The 26,908-nt window shown below is 40.2% G+C and overlaps 1 protein-coding gene across 1 annotated transcript in view; it reads left to right on the forward strand.

The window, feature by feature from the left end:
- The first annotated feature begins 1,002 nt into the window (after positions 1-1,002).
- The window catches only part of ltk (leukocyte receptor tyrosine kinase), a 53,509-nt gene continuing 27,603 nt past the window's right edge, over positions 1,003-26,908 (forward strand). The window contains exons 1-6 of the mRNA XM_062397194.1: positions 1,003-1,183; positions 19,786-19,881; positions 21,413-21,562; positions 22,758-22,986; positions 25,598-25,737; positions 25,956-26,081. Coding sequence (XP_062253178.1) covers positions 1,132-1,183; positions 19,786-19,881; positions 21,413-21,562; positions 22,758-22,986; positions 25,598-25,737; positions 25,956-26,081 — 793 coding nt within the window. The 5' untranslated portion in view covers positions 1,003-1,131. The remainder of the gene's footprint in view (positions 1,184-19,785; positions 19,882-21,412; positions 21,563-22,757; positions 22,987-25,597; positions 25,738-25,955; positions 26,082-26,908) is intronic.

The raw sequence follows: 26,908 nt of genomic DNA on the forward strand, positions 1-26,908 counted from the left end.
TATTCATTCTAAAAGCCACATAATTTTAGCTAGGTGTACCTACTAAACTGGCAAATGAGTGTAGACTATATACCACCATCACCCTGAAGAGCCCCTGTAAGAATTATTTTACTTTTCCATTTTAATATAATTAAAGGACATATGTCAAAAAAAATCTATATTATAGCTTCTTTTACTTGAAAACAAGATCTTCTGTCATTAGGAAATAACCTTTGGTCTCTCCAGGAACACTGCCCTCTGCTGGACGTTTCTTAGAGAACAAACCCTATATTTCCATTGAAATTTCACCCAAAATCAAAAATGTGGCTTTCCAGTTGGATTTAGTATGCATAATAAATTGTCCCACCAAATTCATAAATCTAGGGGAAGTGTAGGACATAACGCGTTAAATCCACCTAATAATCGACCTACTAATAATAACCTACTTAATCGACCTTCACCACCAAAAGCTCTAAAGTCTCGTTTTTTTTTCTATGTGTAAGTGATGTTGTATTATTTTTTTTGTCTGTAGCATGCTAAAAAATGTCATCAAGCACTTGATTTTCGTACATTATCCTGCCTTATTCTCACATGGGCTCACTCTAGGACATTTTCCGGACATTTTCCTGCTTTATTCTTACATAGGCCCACTCCGGGAGATTCTCCGGACATTTCCAAAGAGGTGCTGGCTGGAAAAGTTCCAGAAAATGTCCAGAGCAACTGGCTCTCAAACACTTGTGTTCTCACATAAAGATCCCCTGGAAAAACAAATCTGGATAATGTCCGGACTTCTACGAACGTCAGACAAGACGATACACAAAAAAAAAGCAGGCGGAGTGAAGCCTGTAAAGAAAAAGAAAGAAGAAGAGCTGTTCTGACTGGTGACTAATTCAGAGTGAGGGAGGGAGAGGGAGTGGAGGGGAGTGTCGTCACCGGGAGCTGCAGCAGCATCAGCATCATCACTGGAATGAGTAACAGTGCGCAACTTGGAGAAACAACTGTCCGGAGTAGCGCGCCTCTCTCTTTCTGTGTGTGAGCAGTGGTGTGTTCGGTGCGTGTGTCCCCTGCATCCGGAGTTGTGTTGCGTTTCTCTTCAAGCCTATCCATGAGGACCTGAAGGTGCCAAACACCACGCCGACTCTCTGAGGAGCCATGGATTATATAAGAAAGCAACACATGTATCTCTCCATCGTCATTCTGATAGGTGAGTGGAATAAGTGGCTTTTACATCGATTAGGGACTTTTTCCTCGATGCGGTGCTTTAACAAGCACACCTCAACTTTCTCTCGTCTGCCTGTTATCACTTATTTCTCTTCTCCAAATGGTTGAATGGATTTTCCATCAGCGTGTGAAATAAACGAGCTGCTGCTCACCTCAGGTTTGACTCCTTGCTCCAGTATTTAGACAGAGCCTGTTGCAGCTTGATTTGTGCCTGTGCAAATGCAATCTCTCTCTCTCTCTCTCTCTCTCTCTCTCTCTCTCTCGCTCTCTCTCTCTCTGTCACGCAAAGGGGCTTTTACGTCCCTCTGTGAAAACAGCACCAGTCCAGCTGTCATATTCCCCTGAAACACACTTGAGGGAATTGGATTTATCTTCATTTACACTGCAGCACGACAACACTTGGCAGGACCCGAGCTCTGCAACAGTTCTCATTACGCTCAGTGGCCTTCCAGTTACAGTGCTGTTTGGTTCCACGGTTCATTGTGGAGCAAACAACGCAGGAGATTTTGACATTTCTCTTCAAAAATGATTTCAAGGTGATACTTCACTGAGGCTGGTTCATCCAGACATGCCTTCTTGACTTCTTCAAAGAAAAACAACCGTGCAGACTGTTATCAGCACATTAAAACGGTTGAATGATTCTCAGGCTCTGTCTCGATTCACTTTCTGTGGTTTTTGAGGAGGAAAAGTATTTATTTTGTGCGTCTTGCCAACCAGAGCTGATCAGACTGTGTCATATGAATGGGGCGAGTGTTTAGGGCCAGCAGAGGCATGTCATGTGGGCATATAAATTATAACGAGCTTACTTGGATCCACAAGAGCATTCTTATTAGCATCACTGTGACTCCATCTGGCTTTCAATGTTCCCACGGAGCACATTAATTCACCTTTCACATGTCAAGGCCAGATTTGGATCACCAAACGAAATTTCACTTATCACTGCTTGTTTGTTCCAGAAAATATTTCTCTATATAGTTTCTACTGTTTCAAACAGGGCTTCCTCTTCTCCCCTCTAATATTCTCTGCACTCACGGTCAGCCGGACGTTCATGTGCACTTGACGTGTCGTGTCAGGAGCTGGGGGATAGCTCGCTTCGCTTCTATTTCCTTTCCCAAACGTCAGACACAGGAGGAGCAAGTCTCTTGGCCTGTCCCCTCTGAGGCGTTGGGGGCCACAGTGGCTGGATCAGTCAGTGGCTCTTACTGCAGTCAGTCCCAGTGACAGAGGGAAACACGGGTGAACTCTGCCAAAACTCACAGTATTCTAATCAGACCTCCCTCCCTCCCTGCATTTGACAATAAAAATCTTGAATCTTGAATCTTGTCTGCTCTCTGAGTCATATTCAGCCGGCAGCAGTTTTAACGAGAAGCGAGGAACAGGGCAGTTCTCCACATTAGAAATCATGTTTACATATATAAATACTTCTAATTTGCAGCAGCAAATGTGTTTTACAGTTAACTAAATCATTCACCTCCATTTTATGGAAAGTAGAAGAAAGAAATGCTCATATTCTATAAATGCCAATTGGGATTCTGGGTTGGATACATTTTCCCACAAGGTTGTGAAGTTGAGATGAAACCTGGGACATTTTTACAAGAGACGACATGTGTCAGCTCAGAGTATCTGCACCGCGTTCACTTTCATCTCTTGGTGTTACTCTTCACTGTGGGCGGCCTCACGCTTGCGGTGCACGTGCTGAAGTCTCACGACCAGACGCTGTGACAAGGTCCCCTCCTTGCATTCAGGTTAAATCCAAAATGTTGCCAAATAGGCGCTTTTTGTCTTTTGCTTTGACATCAAATCCTCCGTCTTGTTGTTGTTCGCTCTCCTCTCGTCACATGATAAAGATTGTAGCATCCGATAGGGGAGTTTTTCATTTTAATTTGATTAAGGTGGGCTCTACCACTGATACATGAAGGGGTATTTGTCCTTTTAAAAAATGCACAGTGGGTGAGCTCTGAACACTGTGTAACCCCTGCCTTCCTGTGCGGATCATGATGCTCTGCCTGTGGGTTGTTTTCCAGCACTCTGCCTCACTTAGTGCTGATTAAATCGAATGTGAGAGTAAACGTTGTTTGTTTCTCGCACAATGTGAACCCTTATTGATAATGGTTGGATAATTAGAATAAAAGACAGGGTTGGTTCACAGGAAACATAACAAATGATTGCTTCTTTTGAATAAGTGTCTCTAATGGGTTGGTCGCTGTTAAAGGTTAATGCATTCTTTCATGCTATGATGTAAATGACTTCTCAATGACGTCATTGATGACATTATTGATAGAGACATGGTCAGAATTTATTTGTCAATCTATTTAATGTGCACAGACGTCTTTACAAAAACATTGCTTGAACTATGCGTGACGTAATTTCAGATTATTTAAATTTGAAGGACCTCACTTATCATGTTATATCATGAACAGGAATAGTTCTCTGCTTGATACAAATTTCACCTAGTCTCTCCTAGGACCATATTTTTGTTGACCCTGAGCCTGACCTTTGACTGATTAGCTCAATACCCTTCTAATTTGTAACCCCACTAAGTTCGGTAAAAATCCATCCAAGTTTACATTTTTTCGATATCACAAAAGCAGATGCTACATTTTTTTACTAATACTGCTTTGTGTTACTTATAGTCAATATGCACTGTTGTTGTCTGATGGATCTGTGTCCACCTTTAATCAACATCAACAAAGGAAGGTGACGGAAGGTGAATTACGGTAAGATTCACATGATTCATACAAGGAAATTACACTGTAAATTAAAGCTGTATTATAAAACACTACCTTTGAGGCTGGGTAGTTAAATTATAGTTATATAGTAGAATAATAAACATAAAGTACACAGCAGAACAAAATAGGAGCTAAAATGTATAAAGCGGAGTGATTATTTTGAATATATAGTTAGAATTAATTGTCTGAAGTTGGTATTTTCAAATGAAGTCAGTCTGTTTCCATTACGCAAAGTCAATAATGTTTGTCTTTGCTGCAGTGCAAGATGTTGGCAAGATGCTTGTACATTATAAAGTATGTGTGGCGTCTTAGTAGTTGGTGCTTGTTCTTTGATTGGGGTCTTTTCATATTATAAAGATTGAATTAATGCATTGCAGTCATTTTAAGAGGGCAGCTCTGTTTCTGGCTCCTCATTTACCTTGAGCTGCAGCTGGATGTTTTACAGTAGAAACTCTGGAGGGATTAACATCACTGGTTCAAATACTCTGCTCCCTCCCGCCTCTCCTCCTCCTACATCTCCACCAGACGCCAAGTTTCATCTTCTAAAATGGCACAGAAGAGAGCGTGGCCAAAAATGGTCTTCTGCCATTAGTCTTTCAGATAGAGTGCTCGTTTTCTCGTGCCATAACTTCTACCTTGCTTTTGTTATCTTGAAAGAATTTAAAACATGCAATCCCACCCTGTTATTATGAGCCTTTTTCCTTATTGCCTTTTTCGGTTTGATGCTCCCTCAAGAGTGCTGAACAGATGAATTACACACAAACATGGCCGTTTAGTTTTGATTAGACTGATACTGTTTTTATAGAAACTAAACCTATATGTGGTTTCAAAAAAACACAGTGATTCAGGATTATGGTTGTGGAGCCTAATGTTATGTGTGCTTGTGTCTGTGTGTATACATCTGTGCAGGTGTGTGCACGTGCAGGTTTAATGATCCTCTTGAAGTAAACATCCGTGTTTATATTGCCCCTCTCAGTCCCCAGATGTTTCCAAGAATCTCAGAAAATCAGATGATCTGCACTTAATCAGCAGGGTTTGAACTTCGTTACTGACAGTGCACACTATCATCTTAACTGGAAAGATTCAGTGTAACTTCGGGGTGGATACGTTTCCAGACAAACAATTGTTGATTGTTGAGTCTCATCGCAGAACATTAAATAGACACATTTTGGATGGAGACTCTCTGTCCTGTGGCCCGACCAACAGACGCTTCATACGCGCACGACAATTCACACACTTTTTATTGTGTTTATCGTCTTTTTTAAGTTGTTTAAAATTAACCGAGACGATTCCGGTTGGATTTTATGCAATTGATTCAGGCTTTTCGCTGAAGGGATGTGCACGGGCAGCTGCGTATAGTGGAACAGCCAATAGAAGTGTGCTCTCTCTGTACTGGGATCGGTCAAAGTCTCCCAACAAGGGCCAGTTTTCCAAAAGTTTATAAACGGAGCAGAGACAAGGTGCAGAAGTTTACTTTTCTCATTAACGTCAAAAATATGTTACAATCAAGACACCAGAGCATGTGAGAGGCGGCTTGTGGAAGAGTTTGAGGTTGTACATCGTATAGAGGAACGATCAAATGTGACTCTGTTTGGTGTCTTTGTACCATGCTCCTGCCTTAAAACAAGGAGGAGGCGTCATCGAGTGTTAAACCTCGTCTGACTGTATAATTTGTGTCCTGTCAAATTCATTGGAACTTTTGGAAAACTGACAGACTCTAGTACACTAGTTACCAGCATTGAGTGAGACTAATTCTGCTGTTTCAATCTATAATTAATAGTAATGAATCCACCGTGAAAAGTTAAAAGTTGACTACCTTGACCCGAGAGGAGCTGAGTTAATATGTAAAAAAGCCGAAGCCTTCAACGTGGCTGGAAATAAAATATATTTTTCACTGACATATTTCAGGAGTCAGCCGTCTTGCTGGTGGATCGTCTGAATGTGATCACTCAGCTCAGCATTTTCCCATTGGTGCAGACATAATCACTTTTGTGCCTGTATATATTTTTTTAATTATTTTCCCTGGAAAATGACTCACGTCCTTGTTCTGCCTCCCTACAGAATTGCTCTGGCAGACGTTTCAGGACAGACTTCATGTTTTGGGAATTGTGTCTGTCTCTGTGTTTATTGCTTTCCACCTCCAGCACCAGCGGCAGCGGTAACACAAGACACAAGAAAGTGTTTCCTCCTGTGTCCTTGGGATAAAGTTACTGGGTGAGGGTGTAATGTCTGCTGCTCAGGTGTCGTACGTACACTGTAATGATGTCTTTAACCGGCAGGTAAAAGAGAGAGAGAGAGATGGCAGATCAAAGCCGTGCCTCGGGGCCGTCACTCCACTGGCTGCATAACACACAGATCCATCCAATGCCAACCAGGAGACCAATGCGAAACCTGTCTAATGTTGTTAAAAGTGTTTTCTTCTTGTTGTCTTTAAAAATGGAGGCAACATGAAAGGTAAACATTTTTTATTTCGAGCTGACAGCTGGCTAGAAATTTTAAATGCCGGGAAAAAACATAAAATGTGTGAGGGTTTAATTTATGGCTGCAACTGATGTTTCAATAATAGATGAATATTTCTCTAAAATTTTGGAAAAATTAAAACATATTGCACACAGTCCACATACATGCAGATAAGAGTTAGGTTGGTTGACTGTAGCTGTAAATGTGAAAGTGAATGGTGATTGTTTCTATATGTAGAGACACACTGTGATACACTAGGGACATGTCCAGAGTGTTCCCTGCATCTCGACCACTATCAGCTGGCATTGGCTGCAGTTCCCACCACCGACCTCAAAGGATAAGCAGTATAGCACTGGTTGGATGGATGGATGCTTTTCTGGTGGATGAATGGATGGATGGATGGAAGGATGGAGGATTGGTTGGTTGGTTGGTGGATGGATGGAAGGATTGGTTTGTTGGTTAGTTGGCTGTTTGGATGGATGGAAGGATGGAGGATTGGTTGGTTGGTTGGTGGATGGATGGAAGGATTGGTTGGTTGGTTAGTTGGCTGTTTGGATGGATGGAGGATTGGTTGATTGGTTGGTTGGTTGGTTGGTTGGTTGGTTGGTTGGTTGGTTGGTTGTTTGGTTGGCTGGCTGGTTGGTTGTTTGATTGGTTGGTTGGTTGGTTGGTTGGGTTGATGGATCTTTTAGCTCTGATTTCATTCATTTGAAAGATTGTAAGACTGGACGATATGGCTAAACATGTCAGCCCTAGTTTCAGGGTTGCACATCAAACACTTTTTACAAATGAAATAATGAAATAGAATAAAAACTGAATCTTTCCTCTTTTCTACCACCTAATTCCACTTGTAAAATAACAGTAAAAGTGCAGGTGGTCTGTCAGTTGAAAGGTTTTATTAACTGTGCCTTTAAGTCATGTAAGTTATTACAGCAACAACGACAACAGAGGAAAAAACAGAAAGATTGTTTGTAGAGACTTGTGTGTGTGCTCACTTCAATCTGCTGCTAAAGAACAAGGGTTAACTACACAGACTAAAAATCCTGTGGGTGTTTACTCTGGAAAAAGTTCAGAGTAAAAATCTGGTCAGTTTTTCAAATTAATCTTTGGCACCTGAAGCTCCTTGGCCATGCAGTTATCAGCTCCAGACTCTGGTGGACCACGGTTTGAATAAATGCTGACGAAATTGACGTAAATGATGAAAATATTTGACTCCCAGTCGGATACGATCAGTGAGATCACACTGAATTGCCAAACCACCTTTTGGGGCGAAAATTATCTGGAGCATGTTGAAGCAGGGGTTGTGCCAGTCAGTCAGTTCTTAAACGCTGGCTTTCTTCAGGTGATACGAATCTGCTTGCTGAGCAATGCTTCTTGAGGAAAGAGCAGATTAAAGGACGTTTTTTTCGGAGATTTAATCAAGGACAAATGTGTGATGGTGTTTCTGCAGGGAGGAAGTCAGTGATATCATCTTGGAGAATGATAATATTGGAAACATTTAACAAACAAGCGGTTCTCATGAGAAAATGTGCTCACATCCTAAGGTTGTATTTAGTATTAAACACTGGTTTATTTATTAAGAATTATTAAACAGGGATGATGATGATATTTCATCTTGATTTGTCTGTGTTGAAATTTTAACGAGCAGCAGGAACTTTGAGAATAACAACTTTATTTAAGGTTAATAAAAACAGTTTCTTTTGAAATAATGATGTAGATTACTGAACAATAGAGGTGAAAATACTGTGGTAGTAGATCAGTGAACCATTTGATTGACAATATAAAGTGAACAGCAAAGATATTGATAATCGGTTTGGTTGGGTTTACTTATTTAGCATGAAATCCTGGGTAATCGTAAGCACCATCCAACTGGGACTGACTTCACCCAGTCTGTCAAACCAGAATGTGCAGGCTTTCAGAATGACTGTCATGGGGCTTCAGTTAGAGCACGAGCGTGGAACCTCCGGACTCTGTGCCGTATACAGCTCCTGAGACAATTGGATCCGTCTTAAGAGACAATTTGTTTGGAAAATAAAAACTAAAGAGAATTATACGAAAAGCATTTCAAGACAGTGACAACCTTTTTTTTTGCAATATATATAAAATAAAATGTCCTGTTCCATGTCCAATCACGATGTCTGTCATACATGTAGATTTCAAGCTGTAGTATGTTTCCAATGGGCCTTAAACCGACTGACCCGGAATTGGTCGGACCCATTGGACTGGCCCTCCGTCCTCCCCTGCCCCTACCCCCCCACTACGGCCCCTAGATGTCCACCCTACCTAGGCTGCTGAAGGGAGCTGTGTTCCCTCAGCAGGCGCTCGGCCTCCCCCCTCCCCTGTTCAGTGGAGCTGCTTGGCTGTCCGCCCTCCTCCATGTTGACTTCTTTATTCTGGTGAATCCCGGGGGGGACGTTTGTAGCTGACTCTATGGACTACATTAATCCTCATCTAGGCTAGGAGTGTGTTCTACACACACATTAATATTGTCTGCTGTTTGGTTAACACGTCTGTTTGTAACATGAGCTCCATGTTTATTTGGGACCAGATTTTTCTTGCTTGACACAGTCCTGTTGTCGAAGAGAGAAAATCTCTGTCTCTGCTTCTCCACTGACAACAGTAACAACAGTGTTGTCGCATATATAGACATTTATAAATGCTTACATCATACACTATTTATTGAATGTTTATTTACCGCTTAAAAAGTCAAGTTGGGGCGGCCTTACGTTAATTGTTAAACTAACTGTTTGCGTCTACGCTGCTGGAAACTTGCAACAAGACGGAGTCATTGCAGAGAGGATGAAAGGCATGGAAGCGTTTATTAGCCTGTAAAATGATGATTTCATGTGAAGCTGAAAATGTGAAATATGCGTTTTGAATAAGTACGAATCCTTCCTTACCAACCAGCACATCTGCTTCCTGGGATAAATATCCCATTAGCACCACGCAGGCAGGCTTGGCACAGTTTGTTCTGCTGTTAAACAGGGGAGCTTATGCACTCCTGAGCCACGTGCATTCCTCGTTCACACCTCGTCTCTTCACTTTGTTCAGATTTAGAGACACTACAACAGGTGATTTTACTCGGAAAACATGTGGTGGCACACTTTTATTTCGCACACAGAACATTAATCAGGAGTTTGGAACGATAAACAGAATCTGTTTTCTGTTTTCTATCATCTGCGCAAACGTCTTCCACTGTCTTTTTTCATTTCTGTATGAGAGAGGGTTGAGTGAAGTTCGATTCAGACAAGAAGAATCTCACATTTCACAGGCCCCGTGTGGTGAGGAACAACTTCAACAACAGTGACCGGGACACACGGAGGCGTCCTGACCCCTCAGTCAAGTAGAGTAGGTTCAGAGTTTAGAGAAGAGTGATACGTCAGAGAAACTGGACATATGCTCTTTACACTAATCTCAACCATGCATACACTTGCCCACCACACATGACAGGATATTGCTATGACCATTATTAAGATATGATCTCAGAGGAGGAAGGGAAGCTAACCATCTCAATCAGACGGATTGGGGTCAGACTTGGACAGAGATGAGACTAGCTGCTTCAGTCCCTTCAGAGCTCTGCTTCCTCAGGAAGTTATCGAAATGCTCTTGTTCACTCTACATTACATTACAATCTATTATTCTACATGGTAGATCCACATATATGTACACTCTACATATATGTGGATTATAAATTACATATATGATACATTTAAATAGAAATAGATTTGTTCTTCTATTTTTATAATTCAGATTAAGTATGCACCTAATGAATATCAAGGGATCATTTGGAGCTTTAGGGAACAAGGTCTCCACAGTATGACAAAATACATTGATTCAAAACGTGCATTTTTTTAATTTAAATAAATGATACATTATCCTACAGAATTTGTTTGATTCTTATAGATGATCATTTTATTTCACCACTTTATTTTCAGCTGCTTAACTCACGGGCAGTTTTTACTATAGTTATTGAAGGTTGAATGTTTTTGTCTATTGGTTGGGTTCAAAAATTTTGCATGTGTAGAACATACTTGATCTCCAGATGAGCACATACCAATACAAGCAATGTTCTGTTGAGCTTTTTATCTCAATATGGCAGAGGAATAGTTGAATTTCTGCTGTTCTTTGGGTTTGACGCTGGCCATTGCTCCTGGCTCGTCGCTCACGTTAGCTGCTTGTTGACAGGCGCCGAACTCCGGAGATCCTCCATTTTTTTTCTCCCTGCGAGGTATATGCGGGAAAAAAAGAAAAATGGAAAAACAGTTGAAAAATTGAAATGAAAGTTGTTAAATGACATAGATTGCATTTATTAAATACATTATTCCTCCTCTTTACCAGAAACCACTCTAGATTTCTGTAAATGAGACCATTAAACACTTAACAACATCCATACGCAGATTTTCATGTAGACAGTGAGAGCTTATATCATAATAACTGGTTCCTCCACATTACATTTGTGGCCTGAGCTTGTCATGTACAGAAAGACTCTTTCATCACAAGCCTGCACCACACACAGATGAAAATGTTCTGGCAAAAGTACATCACGTCAATGCAGTGAAAGCTTTTCTCCAACACCATCACTCCAAACAAGTGATTATTGAAAAAAGGAAAAAAAATCACATGTTCTGTTGTGGAAAACAGACATGAGTTGTGTGAGTGTCTGTGTGTTTTTGTTGAAAGAGGCACGTCTGAGAAGAAGCTGAATACCAGCGCAATATTACAGCTAACTGAAGCCAAACTGCAACCAATTAAATCATAAATTGAGTTATTGGACTTAATTCTTTTGGAAATACCAAAGACCTGATTCACTGCGCATGATTGGGTGTTTAGTAGTGTGAGAGTACTAGAAGTATGTCAGCGATAAAGCCTGTATTTTGACACAGTCACGCACTTTTGTAATGTTATATAAAAAGATATAATGAAGCCTCTTCTCAAAGGGAGAATGAACCTTTTAGACTCAGACTGAGCTGAAAGACTGAATGAATGAAATTAATCTTTTTCAGTTTCTCAATATTCAGTTTCTCAATATTACTCAATGAACACAAGGTGAATTACTATTTTTTCCACAGCTCCACGTCTGTTCTAAACTTAAGCTCTGAAGAGATTACAGTTGTCTTATGTCTTCACTTGCAGCAGCATCGTTAGAGACTTTTCCACTAAAGTTCTTCACTTTTCACTTAACAGCCTGTCAGAGGGAGTACCATATCAATTGAGATGTTCTGAGAGATTGCTGAGCAAAAACGAAATCATGAGCAATCTCTCTCAAGGTGCTTTTATTCTGTAATTTCCCTGAGGGCTGTTGTGTGCTGATGGTTTGGTACATGGTCTTTGATAATTCTGGGTTTTTAGAGATGACCTCAGAGACAATATTGTCGAACGCAATTTCCAAATGTTGCTTTTCTGTTTGCCTGACAATGAGGGTCTTCAGATCACAAGTGGGATCGGATCTCACTTCCCCGCTCTAAATGCAATTACCGGGAGAGAGAGAGGAGTCAGGAGGGGCTCAATGAATCTGGTGCGGATCTGCTATGACGAAAGATTTGACCGATTTAACAATACAATGATACAATCTGTAAGTGTTGATGTGGCGGTGGTCACTGAAAAGTGTAAAAATATCTTTGATTTAATGTGAAACTGTGAGCGTTCCTTCACTCGAGCCCAGAATGTATTTCCGTTCTCACAGCGAAAAATAACTCCACTTTCGTCAAGTTGCAACATGTTTTATCCAACATCCTATAATGAACGGTATGATAACATCAAGTCTTTTATTTTACGACTCAATGATTGCATCGGTACATGTCACCAACTGTGATTGTAACCCTGAACAAAGGCCGAGGATTTCCTTCACTTTCAATTAGTAATGAAGGTGATCAGCTACTGCTCCTATAAAACAATATTTATTCTTCTATCTGCCCACGTTAAACCTCTGCGCACATCAAGTCCAATCAGAGCATCTTAAAGGTCTTTGACTTTGCCTTCACATGTCTAATCCCTCTATTTCCCTAATGACCATGCAGATGATTGACATGATATTAGAGTAAAAGGTTGATTTATGGTTCATAGTCATGCTGGTATGTGGAAATGTCTCCAGATGTGTGTGTGTATCTGGAGCCTAATAGAGGAGGTAGTGGGAGGTGATATCAGCGTGTGCTTATTCTGGCCGGGCCTCTGAGCACTGACTAGCGCCCAACTGTGTTTCGCAGCGTTGGACGGGTAGATGGAAGACAGAATGTGAAAAGTAACAACTCAGAGTTTAACGTTGAGCTTGAGCTACAAAATAGGGAAAATAAACCCTGAACTGAAACTATTAAACAAATGTTTTTACAGTCGACGCTCCAGCACATGAATCACTTCTGACCGATAATGTATCATACACCAGTATAAACACGCTGCTCAGGGAGGAAGATTAACATGCTTGGAGCTGCACGTTACGCGTCAGACCTGGATTTAAGATTCACGCACATTGAAGAAAGTTCTATTCCTCGTAAAGGGGTTGACTTTTCATATCAGCAGTCTGAGGTTCAGCTTTGCAATCTTTTTCTTTCCTGTTATTTCAGGCCATGTCATCATTGTAAACCCAGCATCAACGGAGGTGGGGTGTATTGTGTAGATTTATGTTTCATTTTCAAGTGCATGCTGGGAAAGCCGAGTTGAATATATAGAATGAACCTGTTGCTCTCAGAGACACATGCAGAGACACAAAGCAGAGATGCTGAATAAATGCGACATGTTTTTGGGGGTTTCCTTATGCAAGAGCACAAGAGAACTCCATGTTTCGCTTGATATAACTTAATATACAGAATGTGGGTTAATGGATCCATTGTAATTCAGAGGAGGAGATATTCCATACTACTTATTCACTTCAAGCAGCTAAAGGATGAGCCCCTCAAGCTGTTAGACACGCATTATTTAATTATATAATTTGTCTAATAAATGAAAATAGCAACATTCCTCATTCTTTATTCTGACATGTGCTGTTCTTGACTTCTTCATTTAGAATAAAAAGCTTTGCCTGTTTCTTTGCTTTGCTAGCGCCATCAGACGTCTTTACATTTCAAACATTTCACAAGACAAATAGAACAATATGAAACTCCAGTGTGATTGTATAAATTGTTTTTCCCACATCATATATAGTCTATAAATGGTTCTGCCACCTGCCCTTGACAATTGCAGCCTGTAAATTGACTTGTGGCTGAACACAACAGCTCCTAACGATGTGCTGCACAGACATGAGTCACTGCGCTACAGGTGCTTACCTCAGTAGCCCCAGTAAGTGGCAAAGATGGATGGCAGCACTTTCCCAGCCCCTTTTAGCACTTTCACCTCAGTGGCTTTGTGTATCGGGACAGTTATTTGTATTATGTCATACCAAATTAAAGACAGAAGATGTAGAAGATGTAAGGCTTTATATAATTTGTCTACTTGTGTTCTTAAATTAAATTAAATTCATAATATATGTGCAATGCAATGCATTACTGCACACATAATAAGACGTGATGTGTGATGTAAACGGCATTTCCCGATGACCGTAAACTAAATAGGGTCATTCTCTGAATAAGCATAATCGAATTAAGACATGTTCATTATTCTGTTCTGAGCAGCATTATGTAGACATGTAGACATCTTAATCACATTATAACATCCTATTGTACCACAAGCTGTATTTTGACATCATAATCAGATTATGCTCTGTATCTGGTAAACGGGATAGTGAATTGAATATCCTATCAGCAACTCGTGTAAAAATCATAATCAAACAGTGTCGAAAATTGGCTTCCATGTAAAGGTAGTCGATGTCACTGTTGCAACATCCGTCTCTTTAGAAAACACTGTCATCCTCTGTAATAACAAGTTGTTCCTGAGCTGGAAGCTTCCCCGGCCTTTTCTCTGACACCCGATTGAGTAAACATCTGCCTTGGATTTAATTAAGTGACAACTACATTCAGACCCACCTGTTTATCTGCGACTCTGCGCTTTGATCCCACTCTGCTCTCGAGACACGTGAATGTTCTCATAACCGCTCACTTTCAAGTGATTTCAAAGGCTCCAACCCATTGAATAGATTATGCTAACAGTGGCATAACTTCACAGGTGCTGGTTTCATCATCAGCTACTTGAAGTGAATTAGCTTCACGGAAGTAGCTCCTCTCATATATAACAGGCACTATATAGCAGTCAATTCATTCACATTCTGTCCATTTTGTTCTATGGCAGCCAAAAAGAGTACTTTTATAAGAGTGGGGTTTGGAACAAGTGGACCTCTTTATGGCAAAGAACCTGGGCCAACAACAACTGTAAGAAATATTCACTCATATTATTCAGGTCTTTGTGAAATTATATAATGTGTTAATATAAAGTTTATTCAGGATTCTCAGGTTTAATGGGAGAGCTGGTCTGTTTAAGTGGGACACTGAGCTACAGTGTATTTGAATTAAGAGAAATTCTTTTAGATGATTAGTTATTGAGATTTGATATTACTACTGTTAGAAAAAAGGGTACAACAGTCCAATTAATTATACTCCAATATCTAATAATCAAGTTTTTAAGATTTAAATACACAATAAATAGTACATATATAAGGAAAGGTGCCTTTGACCTTAAACCACACCATTGTAGTGATGTCACATAGATAATGATTACTTTAAAATTATCATTAATAATAATGTAGTTGCGAAAAAAAAAAATGTTTGTATGTATGGATGGATGGTTGTTTGCATTTGTATGCATGGATGGTTCTCAGGCCAAGCAAAGCAATGTGTCAATATCCCACTTTTGCTGAAGCCCTCGATGGGTATTGGAAATATGAAGCTCCTCTCTTTTTAGCTTGTCACTTTATCTCCCTCTAAGCCACCATCTGTCTTCACACTTGACGCTACACAGTTTCTTTGTTTTAGATCACAGCTCTAGATCTACATATCAGATCGGATGACTTTGTGTGTCTTCCCAGCGGGACTGAAGGATAAGACCTGGGAGGGAATGATGAGGGATTAAAGGGGGATCAGGATTTCGTTAAGGAGTTGGATAGAGATGAAGCTTCACTCTCAGCACAAGATGACCCAGTATAAAGAACTTGGAGATGGATTCTTGGCCTTTCAGACTTTCACTGTGTTTTTTTTTTTTACAGCAGTATTCGTCATCTTGGTAAATGTTTCCAGAAGTGAGCTGTGGTGCTGTTGTAGAGGAAACTTAAATGAGTGTTAATTATACAATAGTCCTTTTTGATCGTTGACATAAACATGTTGATCTTTGGACCAGACTGAAATATTTATTAGTGAAACTTTGTACAAATTACTAACTAAAGTGTTTGTGCCACATGTGAGGTTGACTTTTCTGTTTTTTCACCCAAATGTCTGTATTGTGTTTATTGTTTGTAAAACATTCATGTTCCCCTTTTGAGGGATTACCCCAAAACATCCATGAATCAAAGTCGGTTCAAAGGCACTGCAGACTTTTTATGTGAAATATATATTATCAGCTCGAGGCTACATTAGCCCCGACTAGTACAACTACTACTACTAGTTATTTTGTTACTAGGTGATGTGAAAGTTTGAATTGACTGGTTACAGATTTTAAAAATATTGATAATGTACAAAGTATACGCAAGAATAAAATGTGCCTGGTGTGCAAAGGCCTTGGCCCTCCCACAGCGTCATGGCTGAAAACTCTTATTTTGATTTTTCAGTCATTTTTTTCAGCATGCTACCTGCACGAGCACAGGAAAAGCAGATGCGTTGTTTCTTTTCAAATGCCAAAAGTAATGCAAAAGTAGCTCATGTTCTGTACAAGTTTTCAAAAGTGTAAGATGCACGGCTTTGTCATCATTATACTGATCTGAGACCTTCTGTCGCTGCGGCGTTTCAGGGTTATTTGACCTGACAAGCAGCCAATATTCACACAACAATACTCAAGACGGCTTTGTAAACAGGCCCAGATTCCTCTGCTGTCACACGTATTACCGCTCGGTGAACTAAATCCTCTGCAGGGAAAGAGGCGGCGGCACGGGGTAGCTGGGAGATGAGGAGCAGAGGAGACGGGTCAGCCTTTTCTTTTCGAGTACAACATTACTTTTCTTAGCTAATCAGGATCTGCAGCTTTCACCACAAAGCCACTTTCAACCTCTCCAACACGACAGATACCTTATTACAGCTCTGCCCTCAGAAACTAACCCGAGCCTTCTCTCTCGATAGAACTGATAGCATTCAGAAGTTTCTACGCTCAAAGTCTGTGGTCCTCCAAAAGCGCAGCCAGTTTGGAGGGCTTCCTCCACAGATTTTCCTCAAAGTAGTTTTGCTCTGCTATCTAATGATGAGGCAGATCATTCATTTCTTTTTCCATCCTCTGTTTTTCATTAAAGACTGTCTTCATTGTTATTCCCTCATCTTTCAGAAAGTCAATCTGCTCTAGACAAAAAAAGAAAAGTTGGAGGAAGTGAAAGGAAGTTTGAATTTGAGGGGAACTCCCCCTCGGGAAAAAAGCCGTTTGTTAATAATAGTCAGTCTAATAATGTTTTTTCTTTCGGATGAATCCCCCTCTTTTTTTTCAGCTAATTAATTTTTCTGGTGTCTGCACACAGGATTCTATCCATAGCTGCTTTTATTCCATAATTACCGATGAATAGCAGTGCTGCCATTCAACTACATGAACCCCCTCGCCCTAACGTCATTATCATCACCAACTGCTTTTAATAAACTGTCCTTTTAATGATTCAATTTTTCCTTCTTGACCTGTTTGACCTCGCCTCCCGGGCATGGCGGAACAGCCGTGTCGCTGTTCGCGGGCGACTGCAGAGGTTAAGTTGCGATGACCCACTGAGATATGATCAACTCCGCCATTGTCTCGCGGTCACACCAGTTAGCCTGTTGAATGTCGCGTCACGTGTAATGTCCCTCTCTCCTCCATGTCCAGAGACTTTCTCCAAAATAACACTGTTGTCTGCTGGTTGTTTGTTTGATGTTTGATCCTATTTCTGGTTTGACCCTGCAGTTCACACGTCTCTTCTCAGTATCACTGCACACCTTTGATAGAAATAGAAACAGATAAGCGTGTAGGTTTGGTCATTGGGAGCTGATGGGTGCTATGCTAGTGCTATTTCCTACTTTTATATTGTGATTCATCAGGTAACACACTGTGATTAAACTGGTTATTATAGTGGCAGGTATGGTGATTACAACTAGCACAACTAACATGGCTGCCACTGATATGGAGAGGTCCGATAAATCTGGGGATATGATTAAATGATTTTACCTGATATATAGGTTGGTCAATATATTTGGTGATCCCTAATATTCTCTCTTAAATAAGATGTACCTACTTTGGTGATGCCTTAACCTTTCATGATTAGTTAGACTCTCAGACATACATTTTGATTTGTCTAATAGTTTGGTTTAAATGCCAGCAAAACGAATCACATCAAGCCAATCTATGTTGGCTAACATGGTAAACATACCAGCCAAGATTTCATTTTCACTGTCAGCATGTCATGTAAGCATTTAGCTCAAGCACCCAAAACAGCCTCTCCTGGAACGACAAGCTACAAGCTGTCGACTCTTAGTCCTGTTTGAGCCCTAAGCAGCATCTGCAGATCCTCCTGTTCCTCTCAGGCTGCTGAGATCACAGACACAGACCAACCACAGATTTAGGTCACCATGTTCCCTTAGAAGCAAATTCTGGGGAAAGAAAACTCCACAAAGCATTTGTGCTGCTCATGGAGCTCACTTACTTGAATAAGTGGTAAAAAAACTTAAAAAGGACGAGCAAGTGTCTTGATTTTATTCAACTTAGAAGAAAGACATTGTCATGATTCTGACTTCTTGTGAACTTTTGTGAACTACTGAAAGACTGTTTTGGACCTAAGATTTTCTGTTGCATGAACTTTTTCTATAATGAATGTTTTATTTGTGTTTGGATTTGTGTTCGGTGTGCTTGCCCTCTACGTTTCCTGTTTTATTTTGAAGCTTGTTGTTTAAAACGACAACTTTATACTCAACATAATAATCTTTGCAAAATGAATTATCTTTGATAATTTTGTTTTCAGTATTTGAATCACAAAAATTATAAATTAAAGTATATAAACACACTGAGGGGAAGTCAGTCATGTTGGCTATGTTACATAACAGAAGTAATTATATTCATAGACTAAGATGTGTTGGTTTATATTAGAAACATTACTCTTACTTTCATTTGCTGCATTTGCTTTGTTAGTTGGCGGAGTTGTGTCAAAATCCTGCTTTGTTCTACACAGGTTTTAGGGTTTCCTCAAAACAAAAATGGAGATGATCTTGTAGAAATTGTGTAGTTTGTTTGATTTAGAAATTTAACACCTTCCACGCTGGATCCCATGTTATCCTAATTCCTGTTAGAGTTGAAGCAGTGTACACTTTGGTCGACCAACCCTTAGAAGGGCAATAATGTGGAATGGTCATGTTTGGTTGGTTTTCAAGGCACAAATCTGCTTTGATGTTTAGGAACAGAACTTGGTTTGTTCTTAAACAGGTATTTCCTTAAGCACTGGAAGGAGTCTCTCGTCGTGGTAATGATAATAAAAACATGCTTAAGGTTGCGGAAGTGTCATGGATAAAAAGAAGCAGCACAAACTATTAGTTCCACATAAGAACAGACAATTGATTCCTACTATAGTTCATAATCTGCCGCTAGCACAGATTTCCTCTGAGGTCATGGCCATCACTGGGCTGATTGGACAGACAGTGATCCACGCTCATAGTGAAAATGTCTCGATTCGACTTGGCTGGGTCTCCACCACCTGCGGGCTGTGTTGTTGATTTCTCCCCATTTCATCTTCAGCAGGGTTCAATAGCCCTGCACTGTCCAAGCATACTCACTGGAACCAAGCTGCTCTGGTCGGAGCACCACCCAGACTTTTATTTATTTCTTCAACAAAACACAACACTGTCTTGTTTTCAGAGGGAGTGTTGCCCAGAGGGAACTGCAGTTATAAGGCATACAGGTTGACTGACTGTGAAATACATTATACATGAAGTATGTGCAGTATGGCGATGTAATGATTCTTCAAATCAATGGAATGGTGTGTGTGTGTTATTGTCCATATTGACCTAAATATACTATTCTACGTTTTACTGCAGACTGAATCACTCAATTATGATTGGACCAAAATAGTCAAGTGAAACTGGACATTAAAATTTGAATAGTATCTGATACTAAAGGTATATAATTTGTATCTGTGGTAGTGTTACTTGTGCCACTTGAAACAAATATTTTGATTACAGTAATAAACTAATGAGGCTGGTTGGGGTATCAAGTGTCATGTATGAGATTTTGTATGTTTGTATCGTGGTTTCAGAATCATTACACCAGTATTTGCAATCCTGCACAAAACAAGTATTGTAAACACCCTCTTTCTCCATCTGTCTGTCCTCAGTTAGCAGCACCTGTCACGCACTGCTGGACAGATTCCAGGAGGAGAACTCCGACCAGATGTTCCCTCGCCACCTGAACTCAGACGACGACAGCCCAAGTAAGAGATGCGTGTACACAGACGCCAAATAAGTGCCTTAAGTCTGTTTAAAGGTCAACAGTGACTATCAATATTTATCTACAATGCAAAACTTGATCTGTGTTAAAAAGAAAACTACTCACTATGAATTTCAGGTGTAACTTTGACTTGAGGTGCAACAGCCTTGAATTTATTGAGATATTTGAAGCAAAACAAAGCTGCTAACAGGCAACATGGTGACCCCAGGAAAAAAGTTTGGCACCCAACCTAAAAAGTTAAAATGGCCCTAAAGAAAGAAAGAAAGAAAGAAAGAAAGAAAGAAAGAAAGAAAGAAAGAAAGAAAGAAAGAAAGAAAGAAAGAATGAATGAAAGAAAGAATGAATTAATGATACATTTATATCTGTCCTACATCCCCATAGGAATTCCTATGTCCATTTTCCATATTAGCTGTATTTTCAGTTTCCTCTTCTTATCACATGACGTCTCACTCGCCTCCTCCTTTCTCATCCTGTTCATCAACCCCCAACAACGAGGACACACACAATCACTACAAATTTACAAAGACTCTGTCTGTTTGACTCTTCAACACAATTTGGGTAACAGTTAAATTTAGTGAAAAATTTGGACCATGAGCCAAAGATATGATTAGTCTCTGACTCCACTTTTGAAATCTTTATTTAGCAATGTGATGATGTTTTTTTCCCCTTACAACAGCACATGCTAACTATAACTGGAAAGCATCTGGTATTTGTGTGTAACTGTTGAAGTTCAGTGTTGGGTGCATTGATGGAGAGAACCGGATCAAGAAAGTCTTTGGAGGCTGTCTCGGTTTATTTTAAGTCTTCTTGCTAATTTTGAAAATCAGAAATATGTTAGCATATTACACCATGACTTTAATCATTAAGTAAACATACAAACATAATAACAGAGAGGTGAGCGAAACTTTAAACAACCAAAATGACATATGAAGTACAACAATAGAGAGGGAGCTTATAAAGCGCAAAGGACAACCATGTAAGGAAGGGTCCCCCAAAAGTGAACCTAGGGGTACGTAATTATAAACAACAAATATTACAAATCGTTGTATAACTGGCATTGCTATTTATGTCATGATTGTAATAGCACTGTTTATGTTTCAATGCCGTAGAAGTTTCTTTTCTTTTATTCCTCAGTATTTTCATTTATTGAAAATAAACATTTTGAACGTTTTGCAGCCTTGGTAAGTGGCCTTGTGAATATATTTTTTTTTAAAGTTAATTACATTTTCAGTATTTTGTTTGCTCAGAAAAACAATTTGATTGTTAAATGTCATTATTTTGTGTAATAATATAATATATTTTTATCAAAACATCTTACAGCAGACACATTTGATTAAAATAGAATAAAATATGGTAGTATGGTTAAAGATAGATGCACCTTTTTTTTGCTTCTTTTGCAGTCCAACATATACAAGTTTGAAAAAAGAAAATCTATATTTCACTATCAAAAATCCCATACTAAACAGAAAACACTGAGTTGACTGCTGCACCCTGGTCTTTTTTCCCCCCTGCAGTTACCTCCTGTGATTTTGAGTCGCTCTGCCTCTGGACTTTATCAAATCACAGCGGCCAAAGTGACTGGTCAGTTGTGTCCCCACAGCAACCGGAAAAGGCACAGGTTGGGGTGATGCCTGCGACCGACCACTCAGAGGGAAGCTCTGACGGTAAGAGCGCAGTGACTCACTGGGAGCCCCAGGCTGATTTCTTATTGCTTGATAAATAGACAGTTGTACCTGTTCAGGACGGCTGTTTACATCCTACTCAAGGGATCCGATCACAGCTCAGAGGGCGTCAGTTCACACTTGACCTCGTAAAGCATCTCTGGTGACCACATGTGATCGGAACTCGCTTCTCTGTTCTATACGCAAAAATACAAGTATGTCATCCCATTGTGCAAAGATCAAATGAGGTTGTTTTAAGCCACTGTGACTATGACGGGATGTGTTTGTTCCAAATGTGTTTGTGTGTTGGTGTGAGAGAGAGGCTGAGCGAATCAATGTTCTGCGTTGAGCTCTGCTGTGAAATAGGATTTTTCTCTTTTGAAGATTTTTTTTTTTAGAAAATCAATATGTGGAGGTCAATGTTGATACTGTGGGGGTGGCCAAAAATAAGTGTATGGGAAACTCTGAGAAGCGTATATATACTTTCAGTTCAATAGGAAACTCTAGATCTCAAAGAATGTGGCAACATGCGTCTCAGAACAAATTCAAATGTATGAATTTGTGACAAAGTCTATGACAAAGTCTGCAGCAAAGGTCCTTCTCTCCAACAGAAATACTCTGTTCCTGAAGGTATCATGATCGTATCAGGAACATGAACACATCAGTGTGATAAGAAGTCCTGAAATTACAGAAACCATTATTTGTAAAAAAATATTTACATTTTTAATTTTGGCCAAAGTCCCATCTGCTAATATGGAGGAGGTGGGGTTTATGAGCTACACTGCTGCCAGCCACCAGGGGGAGACCCATGCTTTGCGGTCACATATTTATATGTTCTACGATAATATGTAACATGCTTGCCTTCAAGCTAGTTTGGCTCAAATTGGTTTGGCCGTACCAACATCATAGTTACCATGGCTACAGTGTTCATATAGCTAATCAGGAAACCTCTGAGATACCAAAGTAGTTGACCAATCAGAGCAGACAGAGCTTTTTGGGAAGTGGGTCCAAAGCTAAAGTAGAGGTTCTCAGACAGAGGGTGAAAAGAGACCCACTAAAAGTTAATGTTACCTAAACATAAAGTCCATTTTAAAGATTTCTGCATGCACCTAAAATACTTTGTCAAGTGATTTATGGGAACCGAGGGCTGCCATTAAACTGTCAAACATGACATTTTTCTTCTGTTTTATTACTCTAGGACACTTCCTGCTCCTGAGCTCCTCCTCGACCACTGAGGCCTCTGGGAGAAGCGAGTACCACTTAACCAGCCCGGTCTTGTCAGGTAGCAGCAAGCACTGCACCCTGCAGGTGGCTCTGTATGAGTCCCATCCAGCCTCGGGGAACCTGACGCTGCTGATCCAACCAGTTCTCTCATACGCGCCTGTCAACTCTGTTGCCGTCAACCGCGAGAGCCGAGACGACCGCAGGTCAGCAAACACACTCGAGAACAAGCTGCTTCTGCAATGCTGCTTGTGCAGAGTGATTCTCTCATGCTTTATGCAGGACGGCATGTCCATTTAATTAGTGTCAAAAAGCAAAACCCTGCTACTCCTCTGATTGAAGTGCTTGTCAAGTTGAGGTCCAGCCTGTAAAAATAATCAAAGGGAGCTCAGATTTTCTGCAATGGAAGGTGACACTGGACAGTGCAAGGGCACAGAAAGCAATACATTTTACTCATGGGGCACTGAAGTTAAATAATAATTTTCTTACATGTGGGACACAACCATAGAATTATGTTTGTGGGGACCGCAGCCCCAATGTATTGTTTGCAAAATGGGGACGTTTTTTTCCCATTGAACAAAAAGTGCAGTTATCTTGAGAGCAGTGAAAAGCACTCTTGATTCTAAATGCAGACTCCTGAAAAGAATTTATATATAATGGGTTTGGACAGAAGAAGGATGGACGGGCGAATGCATTAAGTTTGTACATCAGCTTTGTTCATTTCTGTGCAAGTAATGGACTGAGCCTTTCCATTATGAGAAAAACTGCTCTTCATACAAACCTGTAGATTATAGGTTGAGTAACTTCAGAGCACACACCTCCTTTTAAAGCACCGGGTGTGGCACGTCTTCTCTGTGTGTGTTTGTCCAATATTATTGAGATTTCTCAGAAGTCAACTGCTGCTCTAATCAATCATTTTCCCTTCAAAACAGAGGTTTGATGGACTGGGAAATGGCTTCTTGAGTGTCTGTGTTATCTTCCTTTCTCTGGCTGTCATGGCACATGGTTTTTTTTTCAGTGCTGCACTCACAGAGGTGGATGTGTAACGTGGGACATGAAGCTCAGTGAAGATGCCATCAAATATTCAAGGTGACAGTCAGACAAAGAAATTAAAGGAAAGAGACAGACAGGCAGACAGACAGGCAGACAGGGAGACAGGCAGACAGGCAGACAGGCAGACAGAGACAGATACAGACAGAGACAGACAGAAAGACAGAGATTCCTCCATTTAAAGTCAGATGTTAGACAAAACAGTTCATATTCAGCCAGTGCTCAAGCTTGGCCGTTGCTTCACAGCTTGAGAAACTTGTGGGTTGAAAGATCGAATGTGACACGTGTGAAAAAAAAAAAAATAACAAAGAGAAGGAGGGAATGTGCTATTCATCAAGATCTGGGCCATGCGCAGTGCAGCCGAAAGATGATTTGATGAGCTTTTGTGGGTCCTGTATGAGCCTGAAGACACACATATTGCACTCGTAACTACTGCAGCAGTGTTAGCTGTTTCTGACCGGTGGTGGTAATGTTTGACAAAAAAGTCGATGGGTGGAGTTTATTGATCCGAAGACCCCAAAAAACAGAGGCTGATATCTGAGAACTGATATCCTGAGCAAGAGGGAGGAAAAACTAGCAAAACAACATAGAAGAAGAAGAAAAAAGAACATAGAGAAAGCAGAGATAGTCACATGTGAGGGGTCACTCTCCTGGGACGGACAGATGTGCAATAGATTCCACAGGTCGCAGAGCAAAATAACAATATTTACAACATTCATGAGAAAAGAGAGTGTCCAACATAAATAGAGAAGTGAATCAATGTTTAAAGTATTCATACAAAACCTTGTGAAAACACTGAACACAAGTGTAAATGCCCCGTCAATACACATACTAAGACTGTTCTAAACCAGTGAGGTGGGATCAGCAGTCTTTAGGCAGCACAAACACACAATTCAGACCTATTGTCAGTGCTCACATTATTCAAGACTGTGGATGGAGGGAGGACAAGTCCACTTGAGTCTTCCTCTATTCTTCTTCTATCTTCTTTAGTTTTTTTGAAGCCGTTCAAATGAGAGGCAGATGTGACATGAGCTGAACAAAGCGATCAGATCCCTGCAGACACTTATTAGCACCAGGAGCAAACGTGATCAGGCTAAGATCATATCGAGATAGAAATCTGGATACAAAATGCATTTTAATACCAGGTGTCAATGGAATAAACGTTTACACGTGTTTCCGACTGTGCACTGCAAATTGTCATGATTATATGTTTCTCTTAGTATGACAATAACGTTGATTGTTATGTTCAAATGTATTTATTTTGTCCGTGATCAATTTTAAGAACTCACAAGACGACTCGTTGATAAGTTCCTCTATTTTCTCGGGGCTACATATTCAAATTAATATTTTTAATACGACCAGCGGATTTAAGAGAAGCTTTAATTGAAATTTCCTTAAATAACCTTTCAAAGCAGAGGAACACTTAGATTTTCTTGACCGTGTTATATTTGCGGAAAAAATATAATTTTTTTTTTTTACAAGACTCATGATGATGCAATAAATGGTGAATATCATGAGGTTTAGCAAACTGCGTCTTACATGCATCAAAACCTTTTTATTTTTCAATTTGCTAATGACATTACCTAATGCTATTAACCGTGTTTGCTCGGTTATTGACGGCAGGTGACTGTCGTCCTACAACTACATGAACATATACGATATTAACAGAGCTTCTTATGGGTTTTGAATCCAGAATATTTACAAAGGAAGTGATGAATTCCCGACAGAGCACTTTGTAGTATTCTTCCATGTGATTGGCTGATACAGGGCTGAGTGGGTGGTTGTCGAGAGCGTGATTGGCCAGGTGGACGAACCCTTCGAGGTGACCCTGCTCTACACTTCCTCTCTGCGGGAGGGCGGCAACACGGTGGCTCTGGACTCTCTGGAGCTCATAGACTGTGAATCAGGTGAGTCCATCGTGTCCTGCAGCAGGTGAACTGAACTCTGCAGGGAGCTGCACATGTTTGGAGAGATTCCACAGAGGTGGCTATAATTGCTTTCCTCCATGTTACATGTAGGTGCTCGCATCCTATTGGATAGTTAGGCCGAAAGAAAGCGTTCCCAAATCACAACAAATGCTGTGACCGGTAAACATTGTGTTTGTTGTTTGGTTTCTGGGCTGCAGACCACCAGGATGCTGTGTGTGGAGACTATTACCACTGTGTTCACTCTGAAGACTGCATCGACCCGAGCCTCGTGTGTAACTTCCACACTGACTGTCCGTACGGCGAGGATGAGGGCTTCATTTGTGGTAAGATTTATTTATTCTTTACAAAAATAAAACAAGGTGCAGAAGTGGATAGTGCATTTGATTAAACTGTGGTCTTGGATTTGCATAAGTAGTGTATTTAAATGCACGTTTGCTGTTGGTTTAAGAGGTTCTCCCGTTTTATGTTGATGAAAAATTATTATTTGATTTGATCTGCAGATGTGATTGTGAGCGTGCGGGTGTATTAAAGCAGTACTAAAAGCCAAAGAGGGTACCTGTGGGCGCTTTTAGTAAAGACGTCCTACAGCAAGTTAAATCCATGATAAATTATTAATCCTTTGACCGGGAGAGACATATTATTCCTAAGTGCCTCAATGCAGCAAACTATATTTAAAGTACAGAGAGTAACTATTATGTGAAGTAAGAAGCGGCTTTTGTCCTTGAACTAAATTGCATAAATTTTATTTCTATATTAGCTGGAATTTGATTTTAATCGTGAAAGTATATTTTCAAGATATACTGCAAATTATTAAATTGAGATGTCAATAATATTTCATGATAAATCCAAAAGGATCAGTAAATGTTCTGAAATTTCAGATTAAAAAAAAATATGCTTCAGAATAGAAAGTCACTCCTGGAGTTGTGGAAATGTGTTTAATGGTTTTTGAATGATCCTGCTGACAAACAAGCAAGCCAACAGTCAAACAAACAAAAAAACAGACAGGGTCAAAAACATAACTTCCTCGTTGGAGGTCCTTTGTTCTTGTTGTAAACTCTAGACATTTGATTTTAGGATAAGAAAATGAGACAAGAGTTCGGAATGTGAGCTTTTCTTTTTTTAGTTCTCGCATCTAGCTGCCAGCCATTTA

The sequence above is a fragment of the Platichthys flesus genome, chromosome 10 (assembly GCF_949316205.1).
Source record: "Platichthys flesus chromosome 10, fPlaFle2.1, whole genome shotgun sequence".
NCBI lineage: Eukaryota > Metazoa > Chordata > Actinopteri > Pleuronectiformes > Pleuronectidae > Platichthys > Platichthys flesus.